Source organism: Heloderma suspectum, chromosome 2 (genome assembly GCF_057233095.1).
Source record: "Heloderma suspectum isolate Gila_16-S chromosome 2, 16-S_ref, whole genome shotgun sequence".
Classification (NCBI taxonomy): domain Eukaryota; kingdom Metazoa; phylum Chordata; class Lepidosauria; order Squamata; family Helodermatidae; genus Heloderma; species Heloderma suspectum.
The window spans coordinates 251497390-251524861 of record NC_139459.1 but is presented as its reverse complement, the minus strand read 5'-3'; the positions used below and the strand labels follow the sequence as shown (position 1 = coordinate 251524861).

At 42.8% G+C, this 27472-nt stretch overlaps 1 protein-coding gene across 5 annotated transcripts in view; it reads right to left on the bottom strand.

The window, feature by feature from the left end:
- PPP2R2B (protein phosphatase 2 regulatory subunit Bbeta) overlaps window positions 1-27472 on the bottom strand; it is a 390243-nt gene that overhangs the window by 3883 nt on the left and 358888 nt on the right. For all 5 annotated transcript variants that reach the window (XM_084838723.1, XM_084838724.1, XM_084838721.1 and 2 more), the window contains 3 exons: window positions 14128-14292; window positions 2332-2501; window positions 212-303 (listed from right to left, as the gene is read on the bottom strand). In XM_084838723.1, the coding sequence (XP_084694849.1) occupies window positions 212-303; window positions 2332-2501; window positions 14128-14292 (427 nt within the window). The remainder of the gene's footprint in view (window positions 1-211; window positions 304-2331; window positions 2502-14127; window positions 14293-27472) is intronic.

Here is a 27472-nt window from a genome sequence, read left to right as displayed (position 1 = left end):
CTGAAAGTGCCATGAGATTTATGATAAGTGTTTGTTTCTGATTAACAGATTTTATGTTTCATTTGGCTTCATGTTTAAATCCAACTAACTCCACACTGCATTCCATGAAGCAAAAGAAATAAAAGGTAAGAGAGTGTAAACCAAGGGGAAGTTTAGGGCATCACCAAATACAAAGCAAATATTTCATATAACCATTGTTGATACTCCTCACCTGTCAGACCCATTCCACACACATTCAAATTTATCAAAAATGCAATCATTCTCATAGAGGGAACACAGCTTGCTGCGGAGATAATCATGAACCTAAGGAAAGAAACACAGACACAAAGAGGGAAAAGGAAAACAGCATTCAGTGGAAATTATATGCTAAAGCTTGATGTCCAACACTCAAGAACCAAAATGACATTGTAACCAGGGGCAGTATCCAACAGTGTAATTCCACAAACTCAAATAGTTCTAGTGGAGCTCTGCTGAATTTTTCTGTGCAATTTTCCACAAGCAGCTGCCCATTTTGCCTGCACAACCAGTAGCACAAGTGGAACGTGCAACTGAGTGCAAGCAGTTGTGCAATTGGTTGCACAACCAGGATGTGTAACGGGTTGCACAACGGGTTGCACAAGAGTTATGCACAACTGGTTGCACAATGGGTTGCACAAGCAAAATGCAAAATGCTTGCGTAAACGTAACTTTAGTTGGATCCTTCACTTACGCATAGTTCAGAACCTAGTTTCCACTAGCACAACGTCATTTGTGCTAACAGAATGACATAGTTGGATACTGCCTTAGTTCTCTGCATGATAGCATCTTATAGATCTAGATTCTTGTTGTATAATGGCTAGATTAAGCAATTCATTAAAAAAGGTAAAGGTGTCCCCAACCAGTCATGTCCGACTCTAGGGTGTGGTGCTCATCTCCATTTCTAAGCCGAAGAGCCAGCGCTGTCCGAAGACGCTTCCGTGGTCATGTGGCCGGCATGACTGAACACCGAGGTGCACGGAATGCTGTTACCTTTCCCGCCGAGGCGGTACCTATTTATCTACTTGCAATTTCTTGCTTTCGAACTGCTAGGTTGGCAGAAGCTGGGACTGAAGACGGGAGCTCACTCCGTCACGCAGCACTCGGGTCTCGAACTGCTGACCTGCCGACCTTCCAGTCTGTAGTTCAGCATCTTAACCACTAAGCCACCGCGGCCTCAAGGTCAATTGTAATGAATTGCCCCAAGCAATTCATTACTCACCCACAAACATGAATCAAAGGAATTATGCTTGTGACTAAAATGCTTGGGAAGAACTGAGCAGCCCCATGGGGGGAAAGCTGCCCCATTACCTAAGTGGAGAAAAACAGTGGGAAAGGGCAACCTCAAAAACAATCTGCCAATGGGGAAAAGGAGGAGGACTGAAATCAGTCAAAGATCCTATTTAGGTAATGAAAGATTCACTGAAGGAAGAAGCTACCCAATAACCTATTCTCACACCACTCTCTGCCCTGGAAGCTTTGATTGTCACCACGAAGCACCTGGGGGGTTGAGGAAGCCAGTAAGACACACACCCCTCACCCAAGAAGGAGACATGCCCCTTCTTCCTCGTAGAAAGCTTGAAAAGAGAATTTTCACCAGGTACAGAATGTTACATCACCACCACCTTGGGATTTCACAAGCCATAACAAATGCTCAGTCCATGGCATCTCTGGGGGTCAGAATCATTTCAGTCATTGGAAGACTCCATAGCTCAATGGTAGAGCAGATGCGCTGTATGCAGGCAGCCCTAGGCCCAATCCCAGGAATCTCCAGTGAAAGAATGCCAGGCAGCGAGGCTGGGAAAGATCTTTGCTTGAGCCCTTGGAGAGGGGCTGCCAGCCAAATAGACAATACTGGGCTAGATGGACCACTGGTCTAACTGCATGAGGAGATTTTATCTATGATTTGACCCTCAAAGAAATGTTTCTTCAGAGAACCCTAACCCCCAAAGGCCCAGCAACACTATTAGGCAGAGAATATAAGTGTATTCAGATTCTAATATCTTCTTAGTTGTTCTATAACCTTAGGATGAGTAAAGTGTTTGACAAACAGCCTTAAATTATACCACTTCCCATGAGATCAGATGTGACAGATTTTTGCTCATTGAAAACGCTGGCAAAAATCCTCATGATTTCCCTCATAGAAAGAGGGTTCCTGAACAATGTGCATGCTAGTTCAGAGACCTCACATTAGTAGTAGTGAACAGATATGGAGTTACGAAGCATTTTACAATGTTTCGAAGTGCTTTACATACATTATGTTTAGTCCCCATCCCATCCATTCGCAGCAACCCAATAACCCTGAGAGTTAAGTACCTGGTATGTCTCAATAGGCCTGTTCTCCATGTTCAAGTCCCACACCTTGACAGTGAGATAGTCCCTGGTCATGATGTATCTCCCACTGTGACTGAACTTAACATCAGAAATTGAAGAGATGATCTCAGAAAAAAATGACCTGTTACTTGGGTCTTCGGGCTCTTCAAAAACTACATAACACACAAAAAATAAACAACATAAAACAAAACATGGTCAAGAAAGAAGCCAGTAGGGCTTGGGTCTGTGTGGTGAATATGAAAATGTTCATGTTTCCACATGTGGAAATATTTAATGGCAAATTGTTCAAGTTTAACATAGCGTTCAGATATAATATAGGAGCTGTCATTTTACAGAAAGAAAGAGACCATAAACCCTGTGGCCATAAAAATAATGCAAATAAGACTGTAATTCTATACACAGTAACCTGGGAGTAAGTCTCACTGAACTTATTGGGACTTACTTCTGAGTATAGAATCATATAGAATTATTCTTTCAGAATGTATGTAGTTCTGGGAATTTTATTGATCTGTATATTTTCAAATGCTCAACACAATGGAGAAAGGGAAAGATAAACTCTATTTTTAAAAATGTAGCAGGTGAGTAAATTCTAACAATTCTAGATGCCTCAATGGAATGACAATAATAAAAAAAAACCTGTTTTGTTTTTATTTTAACAAAAACTGCTCCATTTTGGGGGATTTACCCTAAACGTTCTGAGTTTAAAAAACGCTGTGGGTGGGTATTCCTCCCTTTTTAAAACACAGTCCAGCTTCTTTCCAAACTGTCCCTCCTAATGACAAAGGGGGGGGGAGAGGGGGGACCAGTGGTGACACTGAAGTCTTAACCAGGGATTGTTTTGCAGCCCCTGAAGTATAATTGCCAGGGAGATGGCTCATGCTTTGTCTGCCTGTTTGTTCACCTGACAGTTTCGAACGCCATCAAACTAGCTTTATTTGCATTTTAATATTTCTGTGCAAGGCACCTCACAGACCTCTTCGGTGTCATTAAAGAAGCAACAGCCCTGAACTACAAACTACTAATTTCTTACATTAAAATGCAGTAGTACAAGACGAGCTCTCACTTGGGCTCGGACTGTATGCCTGGAAGCTATCCGAGGCAAAGAACAGTCCTGAGATTCAAAGCAGGGTGCAGCATGAATGCAACTCACTTTACGCCACTTTCTGACTGGTCAAGTGCAAGCTTCTAAGGGACCAAATATGGCTCCTCGGGGTCAGAGGCCACAGCCATTCGCCACGATGCAAGGCTTGAAGAGCACCAAATCTTCCTGGCTTCCTCTGTAATTGCAGAGGCTCTCTCCAGCCTTCTGGCTGTCTGTGTTACTTGGTCAGGGTGATCCCAGGCTTGGTAGGATGTTCTGCCTGACCCCTGTGGCCAGGAAGCCCAGACTTCCTTGCCTTACCTTTCTGAGCTTCTTCCCAAGATTTCCATTTACCTTGCTTCTGTCATCTAACTGCCTGCCCATATGCCGGCCTCTGCTTTCACATGAGTAAGCACAGATGTGTCATGTCCTCACGATATTGCTATGGGTTTGGGGTTAGTCTGAATGATCTCTCAAGGATCCCCCCCACCACAACCCTGTGAGTCTGTGGTTGTGAAAAGACACTACTATGGTGAGTCAGAGGTTTAACCTGGAGGATTCCCTACTGTTATGGAGATTAAGGGCTTCTTCAAACTGAGCTTTTATCCTGCTACTGAGACTGGTTACAGAAGTTTGTGGGTCCTTTAGATGATGTTATTAGCCTCCAGGGCATCTCCTGCACTAAATGACCTTTATTCCAGTTTTTAAAAGGTCGGAGATAATGAGCTATCAAATTACAGTGCTTGAGTTCTGCTCAAGTTCCCTCCATGAAAAGAGGAAAACCCGTATTAAGAGGAGCTAGACCACAGCGCAAAACATATCAAAGACTCAGATAAGGGGGAAAAGAAGCAGGGAAAGGAAGTGTGTGTAAAGAGAGTCTGTTGTGATCCTGCATTTAAAACGGAAGCAGAACGCTCCATTTTAAATATGGGATTTTAGGCTGGTGGAGAGATGCTCTCAGTGGTGTCTGTCCTCAGAGATGGCCATAGGTAGACTGTTCTGGGAGGGGGCTTACCTTCCTCTCCTCCTTCCCTAAGGAATGTCTTAATTCAGAGGTCTGTGAGAACAACAGAAGTAAGCTGTGTGTGTAGCAGTCTGCCTGTGCTGGAACTGGATCTGAAAAGGAGGCAGAGGGCTGACTTTGCTCTTGGCAGGAAATCCTGAGGCACCATGGGTTCCCGTAGACAGCTGATGGGGAGCAGGAATCTGTTGCAGTGTCAGCGTTGTGGACCTTCACCTTATGCTCAGCCTGTATCTCTGTGCAAATAGACCTTGCATCACAGAACCACCAGAAGTCTCCAGCGATCTCTTTCGAAGGAAACTGAACCCTCAGTAAACGCTGGAACCACTGAAACTTCTCACCACTCGGAAGTGAGGTGCACGCATGTAATAGAATATATATTTGAATGGGAACACTTATCTTTGAAGAATTCACTATTCCCTCCCTCAGATACCAAGCCATCAATTAGTGGGACTGGAGGCACTTGTGTCAACCCTGACACCAGTTTCAGATATTGAAAGCTTTATGGGCCAATCAATATATGGTGTTAGCCAAAGGAAGTCAATACAGAAGCTTCAGAGAGCCACAATAAAATAGTTTAGTTTGGTATAAATAAATCACAACCGGAATGGCCCTAGATTAATGCAACACTGCAGTTAAGGCCCTATTTGTCAGTAAAATCTCAAGGATCCATCTAATGGGCAAGTTTTAGTGACCTCTCCAGGCCTTTATTTGACTGTTATGCAAATGTAATAATCCTCAGAAATTACTGGATCACAGCAAAGTTTTGGAAAAACATTGTCCATTACTAGCATTGGTGTGTGACTGCTGTTCAAGTAGCATTTTCCCCATCTTTATGTCCATACATGAATTCTTAAATGTCCATTGGATATTGCCTCCAACACGCCATAAAAGAGAGAAGGCTAGAAATAAATATATATTAGGATGGATCTAACACACTTCTGTGGCTGGGATAGGAAATGTGAAGTGTGGATAAAACAAGATGAAGCATAAGGAAATTTGCCAGTGACATCAGCATTTCTTCTAAGCTGCATACACAGTGTAAAATTATACGAAACAGTTGCAATCCCCTAGGAAGGGTAAGGACACATCTGACACTTAAAATCCTGGTACCAAGAAAATTAAAAAGAAAAAGTGAAACTGGAAATCAAACCTCCATCTTGAAAAAACGGCAAAAATACCAGTGACGCATGTTTTTATTTCCCAGCGCAAACATTTGGTTAGCTTTATTCACCTCTAACGGTAGAGTCTAACTGAATTCTGAACTATGAACTCCTGAATTTTGTAATATTGTATGTGCAGAAGGAGAAAAAAATATAAAATGCTAGGATAAATTATCTCTCTACAAATCTGAAATGGCACTGCTCACAGCAGTCTCCAGCTTGAGGTCCTTTGCTGCCAGCAGGAAATCTGATGACTTATGGGGTTTTCGAAAATAAAATAAAAACATCAACAACGGGGGGGGGGGGAGCAAGATCTGAGCTGCCTTGTGCAAAGCATCTAACTTCCTTGAGAGCTTGTCGCTGCTGTAATAATTATGGGCTCTGGCACACCAGGAGGAAGGATCCAGGAGGAATTTTTTAGCAGCTTAATATTTTCTTTGAGTTGTTACGTGTATGCCAGAGTCAAGCTTAACAGTGCCCTAGAGTGACAGCAGATATGCAGGGCTGACAACGACTGCTGATGGGGAGGGAAAGCAAACATTTGCAACGACCACCAAAATGTCTAACCTTGGAGCATGTGAAAAACTTGGGTGTCCCTACATGGGATGTGGGACATCTCTTGGTCATTTTTATTTGTACTTTTAACTGGGGGGTCTGAATTTGATAGGGACAGTGTCATGGGCTCCTTGGAGGCCTCTCTCAGTCTAATCCAGTAGCCAAGTCCAGACACAGACAAAGGGATTCCTTTCAAAGCTTTATTCTTCTTTTACAACTTAACAACTCTACCGTTTGCAACTAGATCTGAGCAGCACAGTACCTATGCCCTAAGTTGGAACAGTTGGTCCCCGTTTGAAAGGGAATTACTGGCAGATTCCTGAACTTAAGGACTAGGGAGAGTCCCTCCCCTTTTCCCTTGGATCCTCTGGGCGCAGCCGTTGTTTGCGCGCCAACCAGGCACTACGCCTCCTTTCTGTGCCCTCCATTTGGCGCCACTCTCTGTGTCGGCGTCGCGCGTCCACCAAGTCTGCTATCCGCGCTCAGTCACTGCCTGGACTGCTATCTAAGCTAGGAATGCTGGTAGGAGGAATCTCCGTCAGCTGTTGGCCCTGGGAAAGAGGAGCACGCTCCTCTCCCAGGAGCGACTGCTCTTCCTCAGAATCAGAACTACTCTGGGATTCTATGGGCTCAGTGTCCACCCTGACAGACAGAAGCACTGGGGGGTAGGGGGACGTTAATCCTCCCCTCACTCTATTTTCCGGATCTAAAACCCCCACAAACTATTAGCCACACAGCAAAAAAAGAAAAAGAAAAAAGATACAAGCACCCACCCATCTTTCAGTCATGCTTGCTTGAATTTTATATATGTGATTCTGTGTGCATATATGCACGTAGTGCAAGTTAGATCATTCTTAAAAATCAGGTACTCCGGTAAATGGCAGTGCTATGACAGAGATTCAAGTAACTGACAAACGAACATGTACAAGGCCCACTTGCCAGCATGTCATTTTTCACCAGGATATGTACAGACAGCAGGATTTAGAAAAGGGCTTGGATGGAGACTTCCTTGAATTGGGCCTGCATCCAAACTCTACTCCAAACCCCCTCTTGACAATATGTTTAGTCAAGGCCACTTTGAAACAATGCCTGCTTTGTGCTTTATTCATCAAAAGGATGACATAAAAGACCTTCCTTCCCACATTTCCCATCTTCATTATCTGCAATTACTACCGATGCAAAGTGAAAATTGGAAATACAGAAATCTGTGAACTGTCTTGTTATCAAAGACCAGATGGTGCTCCTTCACTCAAAAAACTCTTAAGACTGGAGGCTTGATGGTACCATGACAACTGGCACACAGGAAGCTTTAGGTTTCACCATCACCTATGCATGGCTGAATGTGGGGATCTTTTCCAATTGAGAAGGGTCTCTCTGGGCAGAGGAGGCTGCCATTTTGTACAGGCAGCAGTCCCCAACTGAGACAACAAGGGACTGCTTTGGTCCCAATAAAAAGAGCTATTAAGTAATAACAGTAAGGGTAATCACTGGAATATTTTTTGCAGAATAACTCACCGTTGAGGGTTATTTAGTAAGCTTACATATGCCTACACTGATTCCAAAACCATTTTTGGGGAGATTGGAGTAACATGGAAGCCTTTATCAAGTAAAGATACCTCTATCTTTTTTGTTTTGTTTTGTTACTTCTGTACGTACTAATATGGCAACAAGAAGTTACTCTCTTCTACGTTTTTCTTGCCTCATGTCTGCATTAAGGAAAACTACACAATGAAAATGGGACCTTGCGCCTCTAAAATGAGGAATGGTCTAGCATGAGACACACCAATGCAAGCAGCATTTGTGACTTGCCATACCAGCCCACAGTTCAGGCTGACCTGGTTTCCTATGAGCATGCAAGTGATGCAACCAGTATGAGAGTAATGCACAACTGCCTGTAGCAGAGAAAGTAATAGTCAGTTGCACGCTGATGCTAAAATAAAACTGACCTGCAGATTTACATCTGTGCAGACAAATCTCTAGAAAGGGATTTTTCAATCAACTAGAGAAGGCAAATAGTAAGACAGAAACTTTGTTGCCAAGAAGACAGAATGAAAGTACAATCTTGGCATAGGGTTGTACCCAAGGGTGTCATTCTGCTGTTAGAAGCAGCCCTGTGAGTGGAATGGGGTGGGGGCGGTGGTGGGGGCTGTGGCGATCCACTCCCACAGGCCCTGTGCACCCTCAATATCTGCTTCAAAGGGCTAGGAAACCCTCCAGAGCAGATTTTCAGGACTGCTCTTTCCGCATCAACAAGAACAAATTTCACAGAAATTCCCAGTTTTCTTTCTCTGTTGGTGTGGAACATTTTATGTTGGGTGATCAACAGTAGAATCATCCTGGATGGGTCCAGAACATCCTATTAGTCCAGAACATTCTGCAGCACTTTTCCACCAAATGTTGCATCTGCAGACGCATTAGTTTTATAATGGCAAGTGAACAAGTGGATATTAGAGGAACAGATCTGTTAGCGCATGTGGAATTTGTCCCAGGGTGTCTTCAGAGCACCCGGGTGGGTGGGGAGGATGACTGAGCCTGCTGGTATGACTGCTGCATGTTCAGTTCTGTTTGTGACTTTGTAGCTGAGTGGTGCAGTACCCCACAATGTAACCATTGTACTTGGTGGATAATCTTGGGGTCCCTTTCTAGCTTGATGGGGTAGATGGCTTCCCATTAATCCCTGTGACTTCCTGAAGATCTAGGGTCAATGAGTCAGAGAAATTTGAGATTGGGGGAGTTGAAAGCTTGCTGGGAACTGGTGATTACTTGAAACACATTGCTCACTACTGCTAAGCAGGATCTCTTTTGAGAAGGAGTGGGGGTCACTTCTCCAATTCTAGTCTGAAGAACATTCTAGTCTTGCCTACAGCCGTAGGATAAGCTTCATCCCAAAGTATGCAGCTCTCCCCTACTAACACAGAACTATTTGTTTCAGAGCCTATCAAGGCTGTCCCACAGAAGGCTATATGATCCTATAATACACAATCCAATTGCTTTTAGTAGGTATATATACTCTGTTCCTATTTATTTTTAATTGGACTATTCTCCTTTTGTTGTGTTTATGACCTCACCATAAAGGCACAAAGCCTTGTCCTTCAAAATCTTCTCAGAAAGTATATGAAAGGTCTGGGAATCTCAGACAAATATGGTAGATCTCTTTCCCCTAAATGACATTTCATCTGAGAGAGCGTCTTTTTCTTTACCAACCTGCCTGGTCACTGTGGTCATCAGAGTGCATGTTCCTGGTGGTTCCACATGGACTCACAGCCTGGCTGGAGCCCAAAAGGAAAAGAGCCTTCAGTGTGGTGGCCCCCTCCTGTGGAACTCTCTGCCTCTGGAGGTTAGGCAGGCACCAACGTTGTGTTGCTTTTGGCACCTCCTGAAGACATTGTTATTTTGAGAGGCTTTCCTTGAGTGACCAGCTGAGGCTTATTAAGTTCAGAATCTGTTCCTTTTAAAATGTTTTAATTGTTTTAATATGGTGTTTTATTCTTTTATCTTTGTTGTTCACCACTCCGAAATCTTTTGATGTGGAGTGGTATATAAATATTGTAAATAAATACACAATATAAATAAATCTATTGAAAGACACAGCTGGCACACTCCCCATATTATATGGAAGCTGACTATTTCCCCCATAATGGGACAAAAGCTGGCAATTTTCCTGCAGTGCAAAGGAGACAGCAAGTCTTCATGTTAGATGGACAGTAAGCAGCAGTCTCCCCCCACCCCATGACATTGCATTGCTCCGAATAGAATGAGATAGGCTCAGCGGTTTGCTATACGAAGCTGCATCCAAGTTTACAAATCAGAGGAATGGTGTGTTAGAATCGTCTGCTAACAGTAACGTTGCCTAGCAGCAGACCAAGCAAAGAGAAAGAGAAACCAGGCTGTCATCCTGATTCCTAGAGTTGGTAGTTATGTGAATGGAGACACAAATCACTTACATGATTGCAGAAACATTCTGCTGCTTCTCTGGATAAGTTTACACTTACGGTAGCCCTCTAGTACACCCTTCTCCAAACTGGTGCCCTCCAGACATATTGAAATGCAATTCCCATCTTCATGGGAGTCATAGTCAAACATATCTGGAGGGTTTGAGGTTGAGGGAGGCTGCTCTAGAGAGTCTGGGGAGCTGCTGTCAGGCTCACAACAAGACAGCACTCGCAAGGAACTGCCTCCACCTGAACACTGAAAAAAGGCTGCTAAGATCACACAAGTCATCACTAAGTATCACTTCAGTGCTTAGCTGCACTGAATAACACTCAACTAGTTGCTCATAGCTGGTATGATAAGGTGAACACTGGAACCCATTCAAAGCTCAATGGAAGAGTTTAGTCACAGCAAAAATGCAGATATAGGTTTGGTAGGCAATGAAATCCTGGCCTTCCAAGTCACTAGAGAAGAGCTCAAGATAGAATCAGGACTACAGAGGGGGGCAGGAGGGGAGAAGCTGGAACATTTCCAGGAATCTTATTTCTCTAATACAGCCTTTTCCAACCTGGTGCCCTCCAAACATTTTGGACTTCAACCCCCATCAGCCCCAGGCAGTTTGGCCAATGGTCAGGAATGCTGGGAGTTGTAGTCCAAAATATCTGGAGGGCATCAGGTTGGGGAAGGCTGCTTCCACAAACCTATCCCGAGTTGTGACCTTGATAGTACTTGAATATCATAGGAAACTCGGCTCTACTTTTCATGCCACTTCTCCCTGTACAGCGGCCACTTCCTAAGAACGAAACAGTTCTGCAAAGAGTGATTTCTCTCTAGGAGGTAGTACCAGAACAATATGGGACAAAGAAAGCTGAGCAATGGAGTTGCTTCCAAGTCCACAAGCAGAGGATTTATTTTGCTAACTATGTTATGCTACTGAGCATAACATGAACTCTGCTATGGTGTGGAGAGGTTCAGTTAACATTGCCATATAGTGCATCACACCCATATCCCATACCCAGTGTATTACACCCATGTGTATTACACACATAAATGGGATGAACTACAATATCATCTACATTTTGATTGAACATTAACTGTTATTAAATATTTCCATTGGAGAAATAAAACTTTAAAGGCCAGAGTTGCTTTTTGTTTAAACCCTGATGAACTGCCTCGATTCTGACATGTACATCTGCTGAACTGCAATTGACTGAGGGCCAATGCTTCTGAAGGATAGAGAAAAATCAATATCAGACGTCAAGGGAGAGGTCAAATTGAACTTGTTTTCACAATTGCCTTGTATGCACTCTAAAGGACATTGCAGCAGCAGAACAAAGGAACAAAACAAGACAAGGTCTACGGTACTGGAAAGTGAAGGAAATGAATCTGGCTTGCTTCTTAATATGTATATTATGAATCTGAGCTGGACTCTAGCATGGTACAATAATCAGACACTGGAAAGAAGAAATAAAAAAAAATAGTGGCAATCCAATGAACTCTAGTGATAGATATCAGGATATAATCATATACTTGGAACAGTCAAATAATTGGCTTCTATGACATTTCCCACCAAGTGGAAGAGATAAGACTGAAGGGGTCATTTTTGTAACCCAGTTATTAGGGGTTAGTGATTGATTCAATGGTAAAAAGCCAGAGCAAGCTACTGCAGCATCATGGATGGTGGAAAATTATATTTTCTAGGAGGAAATGACCTTTGGCATTTAAAGCCTCTGAAGATAAACAATTTCATATCTCACCTGCACTTTTACATGCAAATAAAATAAATTAGAATATGATTTAAAAACACACACACACATTAGTATTTAGGAGAATGCTCCAATCTGAACTGGCTATCACAAAGCCATTGTGAAATTTATCATGTTTACAGAATGGGATCATTAAACATCAGTAAAAGTCAGTGTGGTCCCACTTCAGGAAACAGAAATAAAATCATGTGGTGAAGGTGACCAGTCATAGAAAAAGAGAAGAAATCTGCATTTGTATAGAAGTGCTGGGCTCATTTCAGGTGCAACAGCAAACCATTATTTATCATGACAAGAAGAAGTGGTGGAGGGTCTTGAGCTCTCTCCTCCACTTCCTTTGTGCAGGATGGTTTGCAGGCAAACTATGATTTGTGCAAACCATAGATTGCCACATTCAGATCAAATGGCAAATGATGGTTTGCCACAAAATAGAAGCAAAAGCTTCTAAACTTCTCTTCTTGAGCACAATGGAGAGAAGGGAAGATGCAAGCCCAAGGCTTGCCACTTCTTATTCTCATACTACACTCATCAGCTAAGGCCCTCACCTCCAGGTGTCTCCTCTGAGGGAGCCTTGGAAGGTGGCAACAAGGGAGAGGGCCTTCTCGGTGGTGTCCCCCAATTATGGAATGATCTCCCCAAAGAGGCCTGCCTGGCACCAACATTGTTACCTTTTTGGTGCTCGGTTAAGACCTTCCTCTATTCTTGGGCATTTGGCAGCATATGATAAGGTTTTAATCAGCTCCTGGATTTTCTGATAATTGGTTGCTTAATTGCTTAGATATATATGTAAACATTTTTTATACCATGTATTTTTGTGTTCTTCATGTTTTTCAACTTTGTAAACCACCTGGACAGCTTCAGCTATTGGATGGTATAGAAGTGTAATAAATGATTTGAAATGAAATGAAATAACAACAAGCCTTCATGTCTGAATCAACCCCTTGGTCATAACCAGAATTGAATAAGTAATAGTGGACAAGTAGCCGAGAGCTTACAAAATAGAAAGAAGAAGGAACAGTTTGGTCCTTCTTTACAGAAAACAATCATTCTGATTAGATTGGATTGGGCTGGTTTGTTGCGACTGAATTCCCCCATGGATTCTTGGGTCAGGTTTAAGAACAATGTATTAATCCTGAGTCAAATTAAACTAGACTCAGAACTCGGAGGCTTACAAGCATCCAGTGCAGCGTGTGAGGAACAGTGCAGGAGATCGCTGTCTCCGCTGCTCCTCCCGCTCTGCATTTTAGCTAGACAGGCTTTTTTGCCCATCTAGCTGGGGTGTGTTGAAGGGGGAGGGAAGGAGGTTAGAGAGGCCTTGGGACAGCTGTATCCCAAGTTGGTCACTTTTCCAACCTCAGAGTGGCCGCCGGTGCAGTTCTCTCCATGCCAGCTGTGAGCGGGAGGGGGCGGGGAGCGCGGATTCTCAGCTCCCAGGCTGGAGCGATGTCTCCAACCTCAGATCCAGGAATCGACAGTATCCTATGGCCCCCCAGATGCTGCCTGGGGGCCATAGGATTGCTCTCCCCATTACTCAACTCCTAAAGTAATTCTTTTCATATGGGTTTAATCTGGATTAAATCATCCATGTCATTTAAAATAGTTAAAAAGATTGAAGTATAATACAACATCTGTATCAGGATTTCTCAATGTGAAAACATTAAGCACTTATCTGAAATCACTTTACTCTCTCAGAGACATCAAGGCAGTGACCCAGTTTCCACTATGAAATTATGTGTCGTTTATCAACCATGGGTTGTTTGGGAGAGCACTGGAGTGAGTGTGCTGGGTCCCAATTGCATGCTCACTTCACTGTTGTTGTCCATGATGTCCAAACTCACAACTCTGGGTTGTTGAAGGAGAAACAACCTAGAGTTATAATCCATTATTTGTTCTTGGGTTATAACTCTGGGTTGTTTCTCCCCCCAACAACCCAGAATTCTGGGTTCAGATGTCACAGAGAACCACCCAGGGACAAAGCATCCCTGGGTTGCTTAGTGCACTGGAAGCAGTGCACTGGCCCCACAAAGGCTCACAGGCTGCTGCTGTTGAAGATATAGGCAGGCCACAGGAAGTAGACAGTGGGAGGATGTATTCTATTAACTTCCGGCTGGCATACCTTCTACCAGGGAAAAACTAGATAACTGATCACAAAGGAGATTTTTCTTTCTTCCTTTTGTATGGGAGGAGAGATCCTATCATGCAAACCAATACAAAATACATTTTCCCCATTCCTCTTTTCATGTGGCAGGACCAGGAAATACTTACATTTGGAGTGCCTGTCACACAGGGCGGACGCTCGCATGTCACACAGTCTTATCGTCCCTTTGCTGCTGCTGTAGACAAAGGTGTTACAGTGGTGCGGATGGAACTCTGCAGCTGTAATCACTTCTGTCAGCTCCTCCATGTTTGCTGGTTTTATATCTACAATATCTGGCAGAAATGAATCAAGGCAAAACAAGCAGCACCGAGGAGGGCTTCTCAACATTAAGATCCAGGGTGGGGTAGGGGATAAAGAGTATTAAATTTAGATCGGAGAGAACTGGGTTGAAATTCCTGCTTATTCATGAAACTCACCAGATAACCTTGGACCATTTACTATCTCTCAGACTAACCAACCTCACAGGGGTATTATGAGAATAAGGTGGAATAAGTGACCAATGCAGAAGTAGCGTGTTTCATCTATCCTTGAAGCCAAGCTGCGTAGAGGGTTTCGAACCTGGCCGAAATTCCCTATTGTCCCTTTTCAAATAGCTGCAACTTCCCATTAGAAAAGAGCATCCCTCAACACTTTATATGGGAATGTTTTTGTATAAGAGTCATTGCTTGCATATTATTGATGGGTAGACTGAAAAAAATCAGGTGTGATAGGCATAACCCCTTTCAGCAATGAAGATTCAAACTGGAAATCCTCAACTGCACTTCTCAGCAACCCCTTATTTTCATGGCCCTCTTTCCTTTTCCTGTCCCAGGAAAAGCACTTCCCACACTGCCGCATTCTACAGAAACTGTTCCACAGCCATTCTGCAGAACCCTGATGCAAATCCCAGGCCTCACACATATATTTAGTTAACACAGTTCGGTTAGCATTTGTTCTCCTTCTTTTGTTCACAATCAGGTTGGTAAAAGGATTGTAAAAAGGAAACAGATTTCCCACCCTTTCAGTATGTGCACATGAGTGGGATAGGGATTCTAACCTGTACCATCAAAACACAGTGCATGTGGCAGTATTCTTCAGAAATCTGGGCACCCCTTAATCTCTCTTTCTAGACCCACTGGTTTTTCTAGCTTCATCCTTTTCAGCTGGAAGGTATGTTATTTCAGCTCTCGGCATTCTCCTGCCTCATCATCCAGTGGTGCTAGCGAGAATGCTGGTTCACAAGCCCTTTGCTTTATTGGCCACCAACCACGTGCTAGGCATTGACTCAAAATCACTCCTAACTCATTAGTCAACTAGGTTGCCCCCTGGCTGATGGTAGGTGCACAACAGATTTTCTAATTCAGAAAACAAAATCAATCCGTAACACCAGGGGAAATTGTCTGAAGAAAATAAACAAGGTGGTCAGATGTAATGAAAGGGAGAGGAAAGCCACATAAATACCAGTCATTTTCCCTCATTAAAATTAGGCGCTATTAGCTCCTGTTTCTTCTCCCTTGTCTCTTGCACTTCCTGTGACTTATATCTGGCTAGGCATGGCCTACTCTCCATTTTCTGCTACCATCTCCTAGCATATGTAGGGTGAAAATATCCATATATCCTCAGTGGAATGAGATTCTGGTGATTTTAAAGCTCCACTGTAAGGAAACTGAGGTGCCCATCACACCAAAGCCTTAACGTTTACCAAAAACTATGATTTGACTAAGATATGGCAACTATTATGTAGCATTCATGACCTAAATCATTCAACAAAGTAATACTTGGTGCGCTGCTGTCTATCATTAAGAGTTCCCTTCCTTCTTTTCCTCTTAGCAAACATCTTGGTTTGGCATATGTTAACCACATTGTTCCTTCAAGTGTTTAGCCCCACAGAACTAGGAATTCACTTGATTAGATTGTGAAGTCTAGTTGGTTCACCGAAAGTTATTTTTCACATGTCCAGTGTTTCACATTGATTTATACCATACCCACTGAAGACTTTTAGGATGAAAATCTTTTCATAGAATCACAGAATAGTAGGGTTGGAATGGGCCTATAAGACCATCGAGTCCAACCCCTTTTCATAACAAAAGGCCAGGTTCAATGCCATTTTTTGTGGTATCTCGTACACTTAATCCACAGTAGGGCAATACCTTTATTAGGACCAAACAGAATAGAAAGCAAGCTTTTGAGTTCTCCAGAACTCTTCATCAGGCTAGACATTAAGTAAAATGACTGGGGGGTGGGCAGGAGGGAGAGAGAAAGGTGGCATGATGTTATAGCCATAACAGCCCTATGTGGACATTGAAAAAAAAGTAAACTATGTAGGGAATGCACCCACAGCCCCGCCCCCAACCTCCCCACACATGTTGTTCCCTGACAACCCCACACTTAACCTCCCCACACTGAGTAGGAAAGTCAGAAGTGGGATTCTAAGTGCACTTGGCTATGTTATCAGGATGTCTGATCGCAGGGGGGATTCTAATGTGCTTAGAATCCCCCTTCAGACTTAGAATCTCCCCTGCAGACTTTATCCCTTCTGCATGTTCTTTGAACGCCTGAATAGTGTTTCTGTCTGCAGAATGAAATGGTTCTCGGAGGGCTTCCACAAGTGCTTCCAGACAGAGGGCTCCTATTGCTATCAATCAAAACTGTGCAGCTATCCCACCTTTTCTTCTTTAATGAATTTTCTGTGATAAGAAAAAAGACACAGGTGGTGGGAAAACATGGGAGGGTTCTGAGTAGAAGATGCTGTCATCATCTCGCTCCCCCATAACATTGTGTGAAGGAAGCAGGGCATTGGCAGGATAAAAGCCGCATCTGAAAGTAACCCAGGTTTATTTTGTGACTTTAACATCATACCAGCATTTCTCCCACCCCCACCCCCTATTCTGTTTCGCTTAACATCCAGCCTGGTTAAGAGTTTTGGAGAACTTGAAATCTTGCTCACTATGTTGACATTTTGGCTGATCCTTATAAAGGTATTGTTCTACCATGGATTTTGGATTTTTTCTATTGACCAACAAGGCAATTTATGCTTTTTCATACATATGCTTAGTAGTGCTCACATAATAGTGCTCATTAGCTAGATAATAGTAAAATATGTAAGGCACATCAAGTGTACCAGCTGAAAAGATAATAACTGATCACTGTGTGTTGTGTCCCCTTATGGTCTTGATTCACCAAATCGAATATGAATCTATAAATATCAGAACGTGATGGAGTGGAGCAGAAATGACCCATGTAAAAAACAAACAAACCACCTTTCTGATGAATACTTTATGCTTGACAAACATTTTGGCTGAAAGGAAACTTTAAATGTTTTATTTTGTGCTCCATTCAGGACTAAAAAGAGTTTTAAACCTGGCAGAAGACTAAAAATAAGTTTTTCCTTGAGAGGGCAAGAAACAGATCCTTCTTTTTGCCCATAGCATCCATGATCTCCCCCTCCTGTCCTAAAGAACATCTTTGCTGGTGAAGAAGGTTTTATAAGCCTAAAAGATGCTTAATTCTAATAGCCAATGCTATGCCTATGCCTGGCAATGCTTCCAGGAGCATTGTACAAAGCCAACAGAGAATGTTCTGACTACACAGCAACAGAAAGAAGTGGGGAAGTCAATCATTTGTGAAGGGAGACATACTAACAAGCCCTTAGGGCATTTCATACCAGCAAATGTTTGCACAATTTGTGCCAGGAAATACCTGGACTGGCTTATGCAGCCCTCACCTCATCACATGACCCTGCCCAGGTTTCTTTGTTAGAGCTCCACAAAACAGGTCACAATCACCCCACAATGTTGTTCCCCGCTAAGTTTGGGCAGCTAATGTTTTGCTTCTTACACTCTTCCATTATCCAGACATTTGTCTTTTGCTCATGTCTACTCATTCTCCATAGAAACATGGTGAACTGCTTGTTACTTACAGTGGAATCCTATGCATATTTACTCAGAAGTAACTCCCACTGTGTTCAATGGGGCTTACTCCCTAGTAAGTGCACCTCAGATAGTAGCTTTCATTTCCTTTTCAGTAGGGGAGAAGGATATTTTGTGACCTCGCACCATCATAGTTATTTATTTATTTATTTATTTATTGCATTTATACCCCGCCTTTCTCCCTCTCGCAAGGAACTCAAGGCGGCTTACATTATCCTCCTCCTCACCGTTGTATCCTCACAACAACAACCCTGTGAGGTAGGTTGGGCTGAGAGTCTGTGACTGGCCCAAAGTCACCCAGTGAGCTTCCATGGCCAAGTGGGGACTATTTGGCTGCCTGTGAGGAAACCTAAAATTATTTTTTAATCAGTCTGTAGACTTTGGAGGGTGAAGTGCACATGAACAGCAAAAATGTAAAAAGCAGGGGAATGAAAGACAGTGAGGGCTAATAAGGGCTAAATCACCACACCATAGTATACTGCAGCAGAGGTGAGGGCCTCATCAACATTTTATTTGCAGGAGAGCTACAACTGTCTCTGTACAAGAAAGATTTGCAGCACAGTTTGGATTGTAGCTGGGAATACATTCTGAGTATTTTGAGATTTCAAGATAAAAACCACCACAGACAAAAACAGAGAAGTATATCCAGGATATAATGCGATGTTTCCAAGCAAAATAAGTACACTAGAACAGGACATTGGCTACGGCTTTTTTAAAGAAAGTCTCACAGGGATGTTAAGTGTCCCCCACTAATTAATTCTTAGCCTATGCTTCTTTATTGAATTTAGTACAAGGAAAGCCAGCAGTAAAAGTAATAGTACACTAAAAGGAAATTTCATCTCTCCCAACATTATCTGCTGACTTTCAGAACTGCTTGCTTTGGTCCAATATGTAAGAGTCATGATTTTGTTTTGGTTGTTTCCCTTCGGAGAAAATGAAAGTTAAAAAAATAGTCGAAGCATCACACAAGGAGGAATTTCCCGTGTTAATAATTGTTGTTGGAATTGGTGGTTTTGTTTTCAAATTTTGACTCAACACAATCACAGCTGGAAATAATTCTAAGATTCAGGCTATCTTAGATATTTGGGTATTTTTAGTTGCCTTTACCATTCAGAGCAAAAGCCCCAATTAGTGCAGATGATCTTTTGATGTTTGGCTCCCTCAGTCATGCTTTGAGATGGTGGCCAGTGGTGTCGAGCAGTTTTAGATTTCACACTACAAAAAGCCCAGCATGGGGCAATTCTATTGGCTTTATGAGGCCTTGCTTTGGAGAAAGAGGGGAGGAGAGAAAAGCACAGAGGCTTTCTTTGCCCCATATGGAAAACAAATTAAGTCCCTGCTGTTAACAGGAGGAATGGGAGGGTGGGAACATCCCAGTCCCGTAGGGATTACTGAGAAAATGTGGTTGTGTGAAGTACTTTCCTTAGTGTTATATGATGGGGAAATTGGATAGTTGGATATACCTCCCTCCTCATCCTCTCACAAATGAAAACTCTGTTTGAGAGAGATAAGGGATTCAATTCACCGAGCATGTCCCCTGCATGAGATCTACTGGAATGAACAAGTGGGTTTAATAAATGGGCCTGGATGGTTCCCAAAGAACCTGAAAGTTCTTAAAGAATACAAATGTGAAATTGCTGATCTTCTAACAAAAATTTGCCCTAAAATTGGCCTCTGTACCTGAGGGCTGGAAAGCAGCCAATGTAATGCCAATTTTTAAAAGGGATCCAGGAAACTACAAGCTTGTGGTAAATGTGTTTAATTTTTGTTTTTATACTTTTTATATTTTGTAAACTGCTTTGAGAGACTCTTTTTTTGGAGGGGAAAAGAGGGTTATACCATTCATTAACAACAACAACAACAACAACAACAACAGACTGTATCCAATGCTACTGGGACCTACTGCTAGCAAAATGGGAAGCTAGCAGTTGATGATACAATTTTAAACTCAGAAGGGAGTTCCGCTGACCTGGCCCATTCAGGAAACTAGCATTTCCACACATTTCAGGGGTTGTTTTAGGAAGCATTAGTTCTTGTTGCACTAGTGGTTAGTCTCATGGGTGCAACAGAAGGAGTGGATACTGCCTAATAATAAACAAACAAACGAACAAACAAACTTTTTCTAGCTCTTTGAGAATCTCAACAAGCATGTGGATTCGGGTAACTCAGAGGACATTCTATACTTGGATCTTTAAAAAGCTTTTGACAAAGTCCCTTGCCAAAGCTCCTGAGAAAAGTTAGCAGTCATGGAATAATCAGATGGGGCTTCTTATGGATTGGTAACTGTTCAGAAGAGGAAGCAGAAAGTAGAAATAATTGGAAAGTTCTCACATGAAAGGAGTTAAGAAGTGGGATCCTCCAAGGATCTGTATTGGAACAAGTGCTTTTTAACTCCATAAATGATCTAGAATCAGGGGTGAGCAGTAAAGTGGTTAAGTTTTCTGAAGACACCAAATTATTCAGGGTGGTTAAAAACAAAAAGTGGTTGTGAAGAGTTCTAAAAGGATCTTTCCAAAATAGGTGAATGGATAACAAAATGACAAAAATGATTGTAATTATGTGTAAAGTCATGCATAATGAATGGGTCAAACTTCGTATGTACGCTGATGAAGTCTGAGTTGTCACTGAGGGATCTTGGGGTCATGGTGGATACCTCAATGAAAAGCTGTGTGTGCAGTAGCTGTGAAAAAGGCAATTTCATATTAGGGATAATTAGGAAAAGGATTGAAAATAAACTTCCAATATACATAATGCCTTTGTACAAAGCTATGCTGTGAACACGCTTGGAGCTCTGTATACAGTTCTGGTTACAGCATCTCAACAAGAATATTGTAGAGCTGGCGCAGAAAAAGGCAACCAAAATTGTCAGTGGGCTGGAACAACTCCTTTACAAGGAAAGTTTACCATTTTGGGGGCATTTAAATTTGGAAAAGTGAGTAAGGAGCACATGACAGAAGTTTATTTATTACATTTCTATAGCACCCGATAGCTGCAGTTTATAAAAATATGCATGGGGTGGAGAAAGTGGATAGAGAGAAGTCTCTCTCTCCCATATAATACTAGAACCCAGGGTCATTCAGTGAAGCTGATTGGACTTTCTTCTTCAAACAGCACATAGTGAAACTATGGCATTTGCTACCCCAAGATGTGGTGATGCCAACTAACTTAGACTGCTTTAAAAGAGGATTAGACAAATTCATGGAAGACTAGGCTATCAATGGCTACCAGTCATGATGGCTCAGGGGAATAATAGTGGGAGAGGGCTATTTCCCTCATATCCTGTTGTGCACTTCTAGTAGGCATTTGGTTGGCCACTATGGGAAACAGGATGTTGGGCTAGATAGGCTCTTTATCTGACTGAGCACGGCTCTTATGTTTTGTGTTTTTACCCCAGATTATATCAGTCAGGCCCCTGTAAAAAGGCATGTGCCCATACCATATTATAACCTACCATAAATAGGGAGGGGCCATAGCTCAACGTGGGAGAGCACATGCTTTGCATTCAGAAGGTCCCAAGTTCATTCCCCAGCTTCTTCAGGTAGGGCAAGGAAAGATTCATGCCTGAAACCCTGGAGAGCCACTGCCAGTCAGTGTCGACAATATCGGGCTGGATGGGCCAATGGTCTGACTCAGTATAAGGCAGCTTCCTATGTTCCTATCCCAACTGGTCTTAGACATGCATAAAGCTAATCTGTCCATTAAGCCCCCTATGAAAGCCAATGTAGCACTGTGGTTGACAGTCCAATTTACTCGGAAGTAAGTTCCATTGACTTCAAAGGGTCTATTGAGTTCAATGGGACTTAATCCCACTGAACATTCAGACCATGTTCCAGGGCATGGTCTGAAGGCACAGGAGGCAGCCACCTTGCTGAAGCTAAGCAGGTCTGGGTCTGGTCAGTACTTGGAGGGGAGACCACCTGGGAACCAAATGTAGCCACCTTGAGTTCCATAATGGAAGAAAGGTGGGATATAAAAGTAATAAATGTAATGTGATCCCAAGGGAGTGTGCATAGGACTGCAGCCTAAGAGACAGAGTTGTGGATGAACTGGATGTCCTGAGCCAAGCCATTGTGCCTCAGTCCCTCCCACTCAAATACGTAATATGGAGTAAATGACAGGTAAAGCATTCTGAGCGTGAAAAAAATCTCAAGAAATACGAAGTATTAGTAGGAACTGGCAGTGTTGTCATCAGTTCAAATCTTATTTAATTATGGAGTCATTAGGTAACCACAAGCAATTCACTCTCTTTCAGCCTCCCAGGTGCGACTGGAATAATCACACTGACCTATATTACAGTGTTGTTGTTTGAGGAGTACTGAGATTATGGATGAGAACTGCTTTGAATTTCCAGAAACACTAACTATTAAGTGGAAGCCACTTAAAACACCCTCTCCATGGGCTGCTCCACACAGTAACTGTAATATGCAGGGGTTTGCCATGTGTCTTCACATACAGTGCCTCCACATCACTGCTAGATGTCTTGGTGGGGTGGAAACACTTCATGCTGTGTTGGTCATGGCCACGTTTCAAGTTGCTTCTGTCATAGGGAAGGAGATGTGTAAACCAGTGAACAGTGTGGGCAGTCACTTAATAGCTTTCTTACAGATGACCGGTCTTGCTAATATACTTCAGAACCCGCCTTTAATACCTCTGTCAGCTGGACTGTGATTAAAATCACAAGCCAAGAAACTAAGAAAATATGGACTCTTTTCCCAGCCTGCCAAAAAATCACTTTAGTTGTATCATTTCCATTACTACTGGTATGTTTAAATATAGAGTTATTTATTCTACAAATCACTTTCATCAAATACTTGTTTTGGTCTGTTTTGCTCACAACAAATCACAAAGGCTAATATTCCTAATACGCAGGAATAAAATCAATGCCCAGAAAGATGAAGGTAAGTTTGCGTATCACATACAAAGTCACTGGCAGAGCTAAGAATGAAATGAAGTACTTTGTTCTGTGATAGAATTCTGCCTACACAGACACTTTGATTCATTTCTCAAGCTATGTAATCTAGAGCAGCCTCCAAGACTTCAGTGAGACTACTCTGGAGGAAGTTACTTTAGTGGACAATAGATCTAACTTCTTTAGAGAGTTTAAAATATACTTGATTTATTAGTAATCTTACACCAAAAGAAATGCTTCAGAAATGTCAGATGGCATTATTATTACGGGCCAGCACAAAGCTTTGTCAATCTGCATTGGTTTACTAAGAACATTTGCAACAAACCATATCAAGGAGGTTTTGTGACATGCATCAAATCTGAATTAGGATGAACCTCCCCTGAAACATAATTCTCACCTACAATTTAAGTAGATTAGGGCCTGGATTTCTAAGGGACAAAAGGCAGGTTCATTAACCCAATGTGTGTTTCTGCCCCTAGGATATTTCGACCTCATTAAACAGAATTGCACTCAACCAAAGAACAAGCTGCCCACACACATGATGCAGTCTTGAGATTGAAATCTTAAACTCACTGTCTTCAATGAGACTAACTGGACATAAGTGGTTTGGCAATTGCAGATCTGTTACCACCATTTCCAAGCATGCACATACACATGCACACACTTAGGGGAAGGGTTGTAGCTCAGTGACAGAGAACATGTTCTACATGCAAAAGACCCCAAGATCAATCCCTAGCATATCCAGGTAAGGCTGGAAAAGACCCCAGTGAGAAAACCTGGCGAGCTGCTGCCAATCAGTGTAGAGTCTGCCACTTGCCCATTCATCACCCCTCACTACCTCACTTACTTCTGCTGCTGCTGCTGCTTCCTAATGCTACACTTACCTCAGGAACAAGGAAGCAGCAGCAGCAGTGAGGGTGAGTGGAGAGGTGGAATGGGGGTCCTGAGGAGTGCACCCAGGGGTCCGGGGTATGTGTGTCATGGCACCCGTTGGTGCTGGGTTGCTGACCCCCGATGTAGCCAGTTCTGAACTAGATAAGCCACTGGTCTGTCTCAGTATAATGCAGCTTCCAAAGTCTGTCCCACCCACACCTGCCCCCCAATTTTAATAATGCATATATTTATTATTGATTGATTGATTCTTTGGCAACATTTAAATTGCTGTGGCACAAACAGAGGTATGTGCTACAGCAGCTGAAGCAACATACTGTCTCAGGTTCACACTACATGTGGTGGCAAGCCTGTTTGTTTAAACCCAGGTGGGCCTCAAGAGCAAAAGAAGCACATGAGTGAGGGGAGTGGAGCTATTTTGGTAAATAGTATATTCAGACCAGAGCAAAGTCTAGAGCAGAGCAATGATCTGCACCCTTGATCTGATGCTGGGGCTCTTTCACTGGATCCTAAGCATGCAAAAAGAATTGTGTAAGAATTGCAGGTTTGTTGTAATAAACACACACAAGCAGGCTTGTACAACTTGCAACCCATCGATGGCTTGATAAACCTCCTCCTTTTGCTGCTTGCATAAACATCCCAAACATCTAGAGAGTAGCAGTTGGGTTCCCTAAGGTGCAACTGGCTGCACTCCTGTAGTCCCATTCATGTTTGGAGATGCATGCATGCATGCATGCATATGTGCATGCATGCGCACACACACACACTGTTCAACATTACTCACTTACTATGGCAAAGCCTAGTGGAATGCCCCTGCAAATAGGCTGTCGTATGAAGCTGTTCTCAACTGGTCATAAGCGGGGGGGGGGGTTGTCACGTACCCTCCCCAGTATAAACTACTTTATACTTTATTCTAGAGTCTAGAATATATGCCTTTCCTCTCTCTAAATATGAAAATTGGCTAAAAGAGGTGTTTTCAAATTCACGTGGTCTAGGGGAGGCTATATTCCCACGCCACAGAAGTATATGGACCACAATCCTAATAGGAAGAAACCCTGAGGTATGTGCATAAGGCCTTCACTTTTTATAGTAACTGGACCTTTTAAGATAACTGTGCCTTCACACTTTGCACTGTATAAATGCCAATATTGTTGTTATTAAAAGTGCTTAGCTTTGGCTAGATCACACACAATATCCATTACGTATTTCCCCTCTTCTAAACAGAAGCGAGTGGCAATTTTGCAACTGTCCTCCAGTGGACAGAATTCAACCAGGCATCTATAAACTCAAACCACTGCAACCAGGAAGCTGCATCAGCGATGGGATAGGATTTGTCACATGCTGACATGTTCCATCTATAACTCACTGATAGACCAGACAGCCTCCTTCATTTAGAATATACCAGGTTGATAAAAGATGGGTTGTTACGGTCCTTAGCAAGAATAAAATGCTGCAGCACCACCACAAGATTTTGCTAAACCACAAGACCCACATTTTTCCAATCGCTTAGAATGGATATAGAGGGCTAAAACAGGTTTTGAAGATCACAGCAATTGTGACCCCCGCCCCCTTCAAAAGATAAATAATTGTCAAGGACAAAGTAATGCTATGCAATGAATAACAAAACTCAAGCAATAAATGAGGTTTTAGATTAAAAACAGTCCTTTGGGTCTGTCCTTTGGGTCAGTAACGTATGTATCTCCCTTACGATGTCTCATCATCTCTTTCTAGTGCTGTGGAGAATCCTTATCTTTTGTCTGAAGTGGCCAAGTGAAGCCTGAGGTGATGCGGTTGCCACAACATACTTTGTTCAAAAATCAGACCCGGAGAGAAAAGGAAGTGTGTGAGACTAAACTAGAGGCTTAAGAAATGCAAAGGTGCAGCATGTTGCTACCCAGATAAACTAACACCCTTCCCAAACTTATGTTGAGGCAAGCACGTGACAGAAGGCTTCAATTGGGCACTTGCAAACAAGTCTGCAGACCTCTGACTTGACATGGCAAAGTCACACGACCGCTTCACAGGATACCAACTACCCACATTTCAAGATGCATTCATGCAAATTAAGACCTCACTTCTTAGGTATAAGATGGGTGTCTTTTAGTTCTTCATTTTCCACTCTCCCCTGACAGCATTTCTCAATGACTGCAATTATTGTTCCTTTGATCTCTCTTCACCACAACTATTGCCTTGGTCCTCCCCAGCTTGACTGTACCCCATTTTCTGAGGCGATGATATTCCAACCAGGAAAATCCCCAGCCTATAGGCTGGAAGAGAAAAGGGAAGAATACCTGTACTCATTCATGACTAAGGAAGCACGTATGACCCCACCCAGCACTGAGAGATTCATTGCTGTTGTTTCTTAATCTTCAGTGACCCATAAAGGAAACCTACATTGATCTGTTTACTTGAGAGCAACACTGTCTAAACGCAGTTTGAGGTATTCCAGTCATGCTTTGGGCACATTTGATATAAGTGAATTATTCCCATTGGTCCTATTATTATTCCTGTTGTGGCTTTATAAAGGTGACTGGCATAGTTTCATTTGCATGCCTGTTTCTGGCAGCCTGTCATACATCTGTAGCATGCAATGAAAGCTAGCTATTAATATTTCTTCTCCACAGGCTCCCCAAAGGCACCTGTCTCCTAAATTACACCTTGCAATTACCCTACTCTCCACTGATGCTGATCCTGTAAGCAAAATCCAACAACTTGCCAACAGAGCTGGAAAGCAGCACCTTGTGATAATGACCAGCTGAGCTTTGCTGCATTCAGATTCCTGACTATAGGAAGTGGGAGCCTGGCTGTGGTCAGTAGAAAGGCCATGCAAGTGCAAAGAAATTAGTATTTTAAAAGCAGGATCACTTAAAATAAACACAACTACAGAAAACAGAAAGGCCTCTAGCAATCACACTCTCCATATTACTAGTTCCAGTTTTACAGCAGTTGTAAGTACAGGAGGAAGCCTGCAGCCAAGGTTGTTGGCAAATAAACACCTGTAGAATATCCTTCTTTCCCAGGAAGTTGACCACCAGAGAATGTCCTCCCCAACTGCACATCTCTCTCTCTCCTGCACAGTCTTATTCCTCAGTCCCCCTCTTCCCCTTCCTCCTACCCCAAGATCCTAACCCCCAACCCTACTCTTTCCCTCTCCCCCTCTATACCCATCCTCCATCTCTCTCTCCCTTTTCCCCAAAGCATGTGCTGTTAAAGCTGTCTCTTCATTCTTCCTCCATTTTATCTTCTCCCTGATGCATGTGTTGTTGCCACAAGTGCAATACAATAAAAGATGCAGGTTTGCCTGATTTCTGTGGAATGTCCTTCAGCTAAATGTGTATGGGACTGCAGCCCAACACCCAGATTGTTAAACCATTAAAGGTAAAGGTAAAGGTGTCCCCAACCAGTCGTGTCTGACTCTAGGGTGCGGTGCTCATCCCCGTTTCTAAGCCGAAGAGCCAGCGCTGTCCGAAGACGCTTCCGTGGTCATGTGGCCGGCATGACTGAACACCGAGGTGCACGGAGCGCTGTTACCTTTCCTGCCGAAGCGGTACCTATTTATCTACTTACAATTTCTTGCTTTCGAACTGCTAGGTTACCTGGACCCAAATTTAAATTACAGATTATCTGATAATAAAAATACTATCAATATGTTTGGCATAGAGCATTTTATCTGAAGTGCTCAAAGCCGCCAAGGTATCCTCTTCTACAATGAGTGAAATCTGAAGTTACCTAGGCCCCATTCAT